Here is a 10,536-nt window from a genome sequence, read left to right on the forward strand (position 1 = left end):
TTCCCAATGCTGAGTCCTCACTCTTCCCCTCCCAACCCTAAGGCGACAATCCCCTTCCACTCCAAGCCTTCAAACTCCCTCCCCATCCCACCACCACTCGTCAATCCCTCCTCACCCTCCCCCCCTCACCGAAAGTCCCCAACCCCTACCACCCCACCAAAGCCTTAACCTCCCCCTCCAAACTCTGCCCCATCTTTGCGCTTGTAAGAGAGGGTGAGGGGAGGATTTTCTTTTTGTGCCAATGACCTGACCCTGGGTACTACCAACACAGATGCAATTTTTTAAAATTATGCTCTAACAGGAACACAAACAACATGGACAAATGGTGTTTATTTATTACATCATAAAAGGTGCCGCGAGTCGCTGGAATATAGTGCTATGTTTGTAGAGTAAATGGAGGCATTTCATTGGAAAGTTAGGATTGTATAGAGTTGCTTGGTCCGTGGATGAGTAGGAGACATCTCAATGTAAGTTAAGCAGGGAAACTGTTAGCTTAAGTGTTACTTGTCACCACACGGGGGTGGGGGGGGTGGTGCTGTGTTAATTTGGTAGGGTTTAAGGAAAAGTTCTCCCAGTAAGTCAATGCCCCCGTGACCTTTTCCTATGTTTTTGCATTTCACGACCAGCGATAAAAAGGGATCATGTCCTTAAAACAACAAGAACCAAGCTGCATGTCCAAGCAGGCAGAAAGCCCTGCCTCCAGGGGTGACAGCTGGTGAAACCACGCCCCCGGAGTGGATGATTGATGGGAATGACATAAGAGAGGAGAAAAAAGTTAGTTTCAGAGAGAGCCGGTGGAAAGAGAGTGAGGGCAGTCAGAGTCTCATGTTGGGTGACAAGGAGGAGGTCAAGACGAAGGCTCGGAGTGGAATAGAAGCGAGAGAGGGGGCAGAATGGCGGTTGGAAGAGAAGGACATTACGGCTGGCTTTCCCTCGACGTGGTGAAGAAGGCTGCACGATTCTTGTGTTTGTGCTGAAGCGAATTGGCTCGGGTGGTGAAGCAATTGGACGCCGGCCATTGACTGTTAGCTGGTTCATGTGGAACCAGCTTCGAAGCCTCGTGTTGTGCCATCGGAAGAAGAAGAGACATGGCGTTGTATGGCGCTTTCTGAAAAACGAAGAAGTTGCATGGCGGTTCCTGAGCTCTCGTGTTGAGTATCGCTGCCTGAATTGCCTCCTGTACGTTTCCCGCCCAGTGAGTGGCTTGGCACCATTTCGGGCGCATTTTCCTGCACAGTGACGAAGCGGTTTGGTGACCTTCAAGCTTCTGAAACTCATCTCTGGGCACACAGATAAGTGCCGGGATAAAGGAGGGAGTATTTTTCTTTGTTTATCTGTCCCCTTGTCTGTATTTAGGTCTGTGTAGAGGCACCTCGAAGTTAGATTAAGTTTTACCGCATGTTCCATTTCATTATTATCCTGATTTGAATTATCACCAATGCAAATATTTGACTTATTTTCATTAAACCCCATATTTATTTAAGTTGCTTGTGTCTCTCTATCTGTCGTGGGTTCGAGATAAACTTCCTTGTGCTGTGCTTCCATCTGCTCTGTCCTTGCCGACCTTTCTTTCCCACGCGTGCCATAATCTCCGAGAATCTCAGCTGTAAGCCTCCAAGAGAAGTCGTTTGGCCATCTATCCAGGTAGGGGCTAACCCTCTGGACATGACAATAGATACACTTGCTCCAACACAAATATATATATATATATATATATATATATATATATATATATATATATATATATATATATATATATATTGATGATGCTAATTTATAATAATAATAATAATCCCTGAAACACGTCCAAATCACTTTCATTCATATCTCTGATTCGGAACCTTAGACAGACCCAACTTTTACAGTCCACAAACCGAAACTTTGTGGACAGGTTGGGTGTGTGACAATGACGAATTTATTCGAGTTTGGTGAACATGCAAATCCAGACACTATAATTTTTGAAGTGATTCTTCACCATTGAGGGATGAAATCAAAAACAGATAGCATGATAAACCTAAAAAGTTGCGGATGAGTTCTTACGAAACAATGTGGACAAGTTGGTTCCATGACAAGAACAAGCCGATTTGATTCTGGTTCAGGTTTGGATCAAGATCTGACCTATCCAGTGGGCTACAAAACATAAACTGTTCAGCCTGGTGGAGGTATGCACTCCACTGAATGTCGTTCGAGTTAAAATGCCATTGCCTTACCTGGGTCCACATTCTTGAAAACCAAGTGTCACGTTATTGATCATGTGATATTATGTCCAAAATAAGTGGGAAATCTACTTTCATCCACAGCTTGGTGGAGTACAGCTCTCCCCTCCAGGCTGCTCCCTACCTTACATGTTGCTCATCTTGACACTGTGGAAACCAAGGCCTTTAAGATCATTGGAATATCCCACGATGAAGCTGAGTCTATGTGTCTATCATTTCGCCATCACAGACAGGTTGGTGGTCTCTTTGTCTTCTACCACCTCCTTTCTGGTCTTGCACCCTCTGCTCTTTGTGCTTTGTCCCCCCCCAAGGTATCTGCAGGACACACACAGTCCACGAGCAACCCACTCCTAGTGAAACAGCCTAAATCCAGAACCACTACTCACCTCCACTCTTTTATTCTTCTCTTTTCCTGCCTGCAGAACCACCTTCCACACTCTCTTTGATCTCATTCTTCTCTCCCGGTCTTCAAGACTGCTGTTCACCACTATCTCAGGTCATCTCCAGTCCCAAACCATGATCTTTTCTACACCCGTTAAACCATCCCCACCCCTCCTAAAATTTTGCTTACATATCCATCTTGTACACCCCTTGAATTCTCCCCTCGTCCTCATCATTAGCTGCATCCCTTGTTTGTCGGTCTCCGTCTACCTTCTCCCTCCGCCCAGCGATTGGCATTTCCCCTTTCTCCTGCTGTTCTCTTTGTTATGTTCTGTCCTGTTCTATTCTGTGTCCTCGCTCTTCCACGAGTCTAGACCCTGTATATATATATAAAAAAAAACTTTTCCCACACTACCTTCAACCGCTTCTCTCCCAATCACATTTTTAATTTCTCCATTATACCCCCACCCCCATGTATATATAATGAAAGCATGCCCCCTAAAGGCAACACCTTTCTACTCGAGGATCAGTAGAGTAAGTACAAACTTCCATAAAGACAGGAAAACTAGATGGTATTCATACAATACTTATCCCACGCAGTCTAGAGAAGGACTTGGTGCAGCCAACTCTTCTGGTGGCAAATTTGTAAACAAAAAGATTAAATTAAATCAAATGGAAGACCAAATAAAAGAGATACTGCATTGGGGTCATCAGAAGGAACCCGAACAAGCAAAAAGCAGAGATGAAGTCATCAGGAGGAACCTGGATAGGACTTGGGTTCTAACTGCTACTCCATCCAGGCGCATACACTAAACCCATGCAGGCACAGCCAAGTGAGCCTCATTCAAAGAAAAATAAATAAAAAAGAATGCAGATTCAAATAATCAAATAATTATGACTGTCAGACTGCGTTTGATCAGGGTGGAATTTAAAACATATATTCCCCATCACTACTGGATCATAATTTTGAAGTTTCTCCTCGATTGATGCAGTGGTTCAAGAGAGAGGATATTAAAAATATTTTCCTTCAATCCAATATGGCTGCCAAACCATGTGACCTATCAATTATTTATGAACACCCTTGTATCCCCAATTCTTGGGGAATATTTCTGTGAAGTTTCCCCTCGACCTGTCCAGCCGTTCTGGAGAAGAAGATTTTAAAGGTTGTTGAGTAAATCCAATATGGCCACCAAACCATGTGATGTATGATGTAATAAAATATTTTCTGTTGACCAATTTATCCCTAGATGACCCTCAAAAATGTTCATGCTGATCGGATGTTGCGTGCTTCGTATGCAATTATGTCATAACGAAGGCACCTATGACATCATAAACAAGCTCGAATGAGCTAAGATCCTTGCCCTCTGAATGATGACGTCATAAAAACGAATATGACATCATTGTGATGTATCAGGTTTGCGATAAATTACACTGGTCAACAATTTTTTACTTTCTGAATGTTGTCTAGATTTCTACAAGTGAATTAGGGTATTCTGGCACTGCTGAATCAGGAAATGGCATCCGTTTCTCTCCATCAGGTCAGGTTTTTGTGCTAAGTTGATTTGAAAAAATCAGATCTTGTGACAAAATCAATTACATTTTTGTGGCATTATCAGCTGATTTTTGTCAACACATATCATCCTAAACATGTTTTTAAGAAAAAAAATGTTTTGCCAACAACATTTATTGATTACATGATAGAAACATCGATTACTGTCATCTGAATGGTGGGCATTGATAAAGGTAAGTACAAGTAAATTGCATGTTGCGTCACCACTGTTCAAACTTCAGGGCTTGAACTTCCGTTTCTTCGAACTCCTGGAATGTTCAGCGGCAGGGAGGTCTCTCTTCAGATTCCAACAGTAGTCAGCCATCATGACTGCGTCCCAGCGACCCTGATACCTGGTCTCCATCTCCTTCATGTCCTGATGGAATATCTCCCCCTGCTCGTCACTCATTGAACCCAGGTTCTCAGGAAACCGGTTCATATGTGAAAATAGGTAGTGCATCTTGATGCTCATGTTGCAGCCCAGGTTTCTGAAAGCAGTCAGCATGTTGTTGACAAGTTCTGCGTAGTTTCTGGCCTTATTGTTGCCAAGAAAGTTCTTCACTACCAAAACAAATGTCTTCCACGCTTCCAGTTCCACTTCGTTCATTGAGTTTTTGAACTCTGGATCTCTGATGAGCTGACGGATCTGAGAACCATCAAAGATGCCAGCTTTCAACTTCTCCATGGTCAATCCTGGAAAAGCCTGGCACAAGTAAGTGAAGCAGTCACCATCTTTGTCCAGAGCCTTGGTGAACTGCTTGATTAAGCCGAGCTTGATGTGCAGCGGTGGGAAGAGTATTCTGTCTCTGTCCACCAGAGGGTCGTTGATGACGTTCCTTTCTTTGCATGGCACCAATTCCTCCCACACAGGCCAGTCCTTCTTCGTGTAATGCTGAGCACGGTCCCTACTATCCCACATGCACATAAAACATGGGTACTTGGTGAAGCCAGACTGTTGTCCCAACAAAAAGTTCACCATCTTCACGTCAACACAAATAAACCACTTATGCTGATCATAACCAATTTTCTCCAGCACGTACTTCACCGCTTCATACTTCTCCTTCAGTGTAGTCGAGTGAGCGATGGGTACAGAGGCAAACTGGTTGCCGTTGTGTAGCAGAACACATTTCAGTGATCGCTTGCTGCTGTCAATGAACAGTCTCCAATCTTTGGGTTCATACTGTGGCACTCCAAGCTTGAGCAGAAGCGCATGTCATAAATTGGCGCATGTAGGTATTGTACATTCTTCAGAGTTCGTTATTTCAAGAAATACAACTTTTTTGTATCACATTATTACAAAATCTGCCCCATTAACTTTAGTTTTGATCCACGAACTTTATGCTTTGCCTCACCAATTTTTGGAAGATTTTGAGGTTTTATGACTTCAAACTGATCCCTTTTCGACATAATCACCCAGAACTATCGTATCTGAATACTTCTTGTCATTAAAATAATTATTTCCAATCAAAACAATTATTTGACATGACATTTTACCCCCACCAACTTCTTCTAAAATGCTCCACACATGCGTACATGTGAACAAAAATGTAAAAAACGACATGTGGCCATATCTCAAAAACTTGACCTGATTGAACAAAACTAATGTGAGTTTTGGATTCAGCGCATCAGATTCGTCCTAAATCAGCTTAAAAAATGCAGACAACAAATTTGTTGTTGACCAGTGTTATCTGTGCTAATGCCTGGCTTGATTCCCACAAGCAAAATTCAAACAGCTTGCCTAGTTTCGGAGATAATGGTATAGGCGATTTCCATTAGCAGAGATTCAACTATTATGACGTCAATTATGACGTCCATTATGACGTCAACTTTTTTTCTAGGAAGAATTTCCAAAATCGGAGATGGTCACTGCCTGCGCGTGGGCTTTCTGCATATACATGGCAAGTTTCATGAAGATCCGATGAAAACTCTGGGTTGTGAAACAAAAAATGTCAAAAAATAGGAATAACGTCATAAAAATTGATATGACGTCATAGTGATGTATCATATGTGCGGTAATTCATCTCTGATAATGCTCTGTTCGATTCCCACAAACAGAATTCAAAAAACTTGTCTAGTTTCAGAGATAATTTTTTAGGCGATTTCCATTAGCGGAGATATTTTGACGTCATAACTTTTTTTCTTGGAGGAATTTTCAAAATCGGAGATGGTTAATGTCTGCGCAGGGTATTTTTACATATATATGCCAAGTTTCAGGAAGTTTCGATGAAAACTGGAGGCTGTGAAACAAAAAAGTCCACAAGAACAACAACGTGAGTAAGACTTAGATATCCTCCAGGAGGATCTAAAATCACACTTATTCCCCATGGGGGGTACTAGACATGTGCCAAGTTTCAATTTTTTCCATGGAGCGGTTTCATAGATTAAGAAGGACAGCGCTTGTCCACACCACGCGACCTATAACGTCATAAATATAATTAAAACATTCTATATGAACAGTCGAACCTATGATGAACATTTTGTGTCAATCTGACGAGCGGTTCCAGAGAAAAGGGAATAACAAAATGCAGACACGTACGTACACACATACGCACATACAGGACCGATTGCTTAACTTCACTTTTTGCTTCGCCATTGCTGGCTAATTAACAAAGACAATGGGAGATTGTTAGGATCCTGTGAGCAATTAATTGACAAAAAAGGTTTTCGAGCTAGAATGTAGAGAAGAAAAAAAACAAAAACAATGCAAATGAAGTCAGTTCTCCAATTTAAATTAGGGTGAAAATTATCTTAACACATCACAAGAACTACCTTTTTTTCAAGGACAAATATTCGAATGCAATGCACTACTACTACGACTACTTGAAGGTCCATCAACGGCCAGTGCTGGCAGATGGGTCGTCCAACCCAACACCCTTCTTTCTGATGGCACACACATCGAGACCTCGTCCTACCTGCAAAACACCAGGGTGACAGTTTATACCTGGAACGAGATTCGAACCCTGGCGAGACAGCTCAGAGGCAAGTACACAGAGCCAGTCTGTCCCACAACACCAAGAGGTGGAGAATTGTTATTCACATCCATCATAAAGCATATAGAATTTAACCATTTCACTGTACCATATTACCCCATGTTTTCTTTCTGAAGCTGCTTTCTCACTCAGAAGTCAGTAGCATTACTTTATTAACAGTTTCAAATCCCTGGGACATTCACACTCTTGGGAGGAATGTTGCATATCCCCGGTACGAGAGGTTCGAAATGAAAGCACACAAATTAATTATTCTCAAGTGGTAGATTTTTTTTTCAAAAATCACCTTTCCCCAGAAGGTTTGCGGTCGTCCAGCACCTTCTGAAAAGTTTCTGCACTTTTTTCTTCTGAAAAGATAAAATAAAAGATCATGTAATTGGTAAAATGACCAGTAAACTGATCAACCGTTCCTTAAATGCATCATCCACAAAGGCAACTAATGAAGTAGAACAAAGTTTGCCACACTAATTAATCCCTTAAGTACAACAGTATTGTCCATGATAACATTCTTAATGAACCCACGTGACTCTAATTTCTTATATTACCCTAATGGAAACTCCAGGCTGGAGATATATGGATTCATCGACTTAAAAGCTCTAAAGGCTTAATAAGCCTGGGATGTTGTGTTAAGCATTTAGTCTTAATTCACACTTCCTGGGAGGAAAGTGCTTGTGCAATCAGAATTGGCAACTATTGTTTATCAAGTTATAACCTCCACCACCTAAGGTGAAGGAGGTGATGTTGTCACTTGTCATATCTATCTCTATCTCTATCTCTATCTCTATCTCTATCTCTATCTCTATCTCTATCTCTATCTCTATCTCTATCTCTATCTCTATCTCTATCTCTATCTCTATCTCTATCTCTATCTCTATCTCTATCTCTCTCTCTCTCTCTCTCTCTCTCTCTCTCTCTCTCTCTCTCTCTCTCTCTCTCTCTCTCTCTCTCTCTCTCTCTCTGGTTCCTTGTTACTTATGAAACTAAAGATTTTGTAAGTATATTGATGACTTCCATTTCTGTTTGTGTGTTCGTTTGTTTGTGTGTTTGTTTGTTTGTGTGTGTGTTTGTTTGTAGGCACGATAACTCGAGAACGGAAGAAGCTTCCAATGTCAAATTACACCACGTAATTCAGGAGGGTGATGGCTAGCGCTGATTAGATTTTGGTCAAAATCGGTCAAAGGTCAAGGTCACAGTGAGGTCAAACATAATTCCGTAAATTCATGTGGAGAAATGGAGTATTTTTGCTTCGGTCGACGTTACAAGTTCGTTTTAACTTCGATTTTAATTTTGTTTTCGGTTTTTGCGATCGCTTAGGACGCTTAAAAAACTCGGTTGTCGAAATTCTGGTAAAAATCGGATGTTTTGGAGACGTTTTAAGATTGTATAAAAAATATTTCACTCACCGCATCACGGCTCATCACGTTGTGCAGCGTGCTCGAGCAGAGGCGTCGTTGAGTCACGTAAAGGTTTTTCGTGTGCGCGCTGACGGTGTTTTCGATAAAGATGGTGTTGAAAAGTCATTTTTTTATCCCAATAAAGGTTATCGTCGCATGCCTGACTTGCTAAGCCGTTGGATTATGTAAAGATTGTTGGTGGATGGCCGAATATTATGGTTTTGTGACTTTGATAAAATAATATTTTATTAATATAATTATATAAAATAAAATTAATATAATTTAAATTTTTTTTTAATTAATTAAATTAATTTATAATAATTAATTAATTAAAATAATAATTAAAATAATAATTAAAATAATAATTAAAATAATAATTTTTATTAATATTAATTATTATATAATTAGAAATAATTAAAATAATTAAAATAATTGCATCGAGAAATGGAGATTTTTGCTTCGGTCGACGTTACGAGTTTTGATGGTTTGATACAGAATCATCTTAGAAACTTCTGGTTTGCGTCGCCACCTTCTCGAGAGACAGCTTTTATTAGACAAGGTCAGAGGTCAAGTTGACGATTTCGTAAGTACCAGTCGATGACTGCTTGTTTGTTTGTCTGTCTGTCTGTTTGTGTGCAGGATATCTCAAAAAGTTGTGGATGAATTTGGATAAAACTTGTTGGACAAGTTGGGTGTGTGCCAACGACGAATTGAATTTGCTTTGGTGAAGATCCGAATCCGGATCTGGATACGAGAATTATTTACTTTTTCAAGTGATTCTTCCCCATTGAGAGATATGGCCAAAAATGATAGAGTCCTGTATAGCATGATATTTCAAAAAATGTATTGGGCCCGATATGTTCTCATGGATCAGGCATTGCATGGTGGAGGTTTGCGCTCTACCGAGTGCCCTTCTAATTACATATGCAACTAGAACGGCACTCAGGATAGAACTCATACCTCTACCAAGCTGAACAGTTTATGTTTTGTCACCTGCTGATATGGCTGATCTGCATCCAGACATTAACCAAAATCTATTCGGCTTGTTCTTGTTAACCATCCAACTCAATCACTAAGTTTAGTCCAAATCCATCTACAACGTTTTTCGATATTGCGCTATATGTCGATTTTGGCCTTATCTCTCAATGGTGAAGAATCACTAAAAAATTCTCATATCTGGATCCAGATTTTCACCAGAATCAAATTGATTTCTCCTTGTCACACACCCAACATGTCCACCAAGTTTCGGCCGACGCCGTCCATAACTTTTAGAGATAGCCTGTTCACAGACAAAGAAACAAACAAGCATACAGACAAAGACAGACAAAGAGGTGAAAACATAATCTGTCCACCTGTTTTTTTTTTCTTTTTTTGTATACATAGCCGTGGCTCGTGAAAGAGCTAGTACGAGTATACTGAACATATCAGGACACAACAGGACAAAAGGAACAGCAGAGAGAAGGGGGGACACCGACAACAGAGCAGAAGGCCAAGATGGAGGGAAGCAGACAACCAATGGGTGTGGGGAAGAATGGGGGGGGGGGCAGGAGAATATACATGGGAATACAGAAGGAATGTCTGAGGAGGAAAAACTAGAAATTTGGAAGGAGGATGGTTTGGGGTGTGTTAACACGAGGGTAGAAAAGGTCATGATTTTGGATTGGGGATGATCTGAGATGGTGGTGAACAGCTATCTTGAAGACCTGGAGGAGATGGAAGAAAATGTGGAAGATGTTTGCACAGATGGGGAAAAAATAGGAACAATTGAGTGGAGGTGAGCAGTAATCCTGGATTTAGGAAGTTTTACCAGAAGTGGGTTAATGGTGGATCATGTGAGCCCTGCAGAAACCTGGAAGGGGCAAAGCACGGAAACAGCAGAGTGTGCAAGACCAGAAAGGAGGTGGTAGAAGACAGAAACCACCGACCTGTCTGTGATGGCGAAATGATAGACACAGACTCAACTTCATCGTGGGAAAGAAGTAAGAGCAGGAGATATTTGTGGGAAAGTT

General features: G+C 41.1%; 1 protein-coding gene across 3 annotated transcripts in view; it reads right to left on the minus strand.

The window, feature by feature from the left end:
• Positions 1-1,790: 1,790 nt before the first annotated feature.
• The window catches only part of LOC147017396 (uncharacterized), a 40,981-nt gene continuing 32,235 nt past the window's right edge, over positions 1,791-10,536 (minus strand). For all 3 annotated transcript variants that reach the window (XM_085847023.1, XM_085847024.1, XM_085847025.1), the window contains 2 exons: positions 7,420-7,480; positions 1,791-7,058 (listed from right to left, as the gene is read on the minus strand). In XM_085847023.1, coding sequence (XP_085703149.1) covers positions 4,385-5,125 — 741 coding nt within the window. In that variant the 5' untranslated portion in view covers positions 5,126-7,058; positions 7,420-7,480 and the 3' untranslated portion in view covers positions 1,791-4,384. The remainder of the gene's footprint in view (positions 7,059-7,419; positions 7,481-10,536) is intronic.

The sequence above is a fragment of the Eptatretus burgeri genome, chromosome 11 (genome assembly GCF_056783735.1).
Source record: "Eptatretus burgeri isolate ZD-2024b chromosome 11, Ebu_testis_v1, whole genome shotgun sequence".
Classification (NCBI taxonomy): Eukaryota; Metazoa; Chordata; class Myxini; order Myxiniformes; family Myxinidae; genus Eptatretus; species Eptatretus burgeri.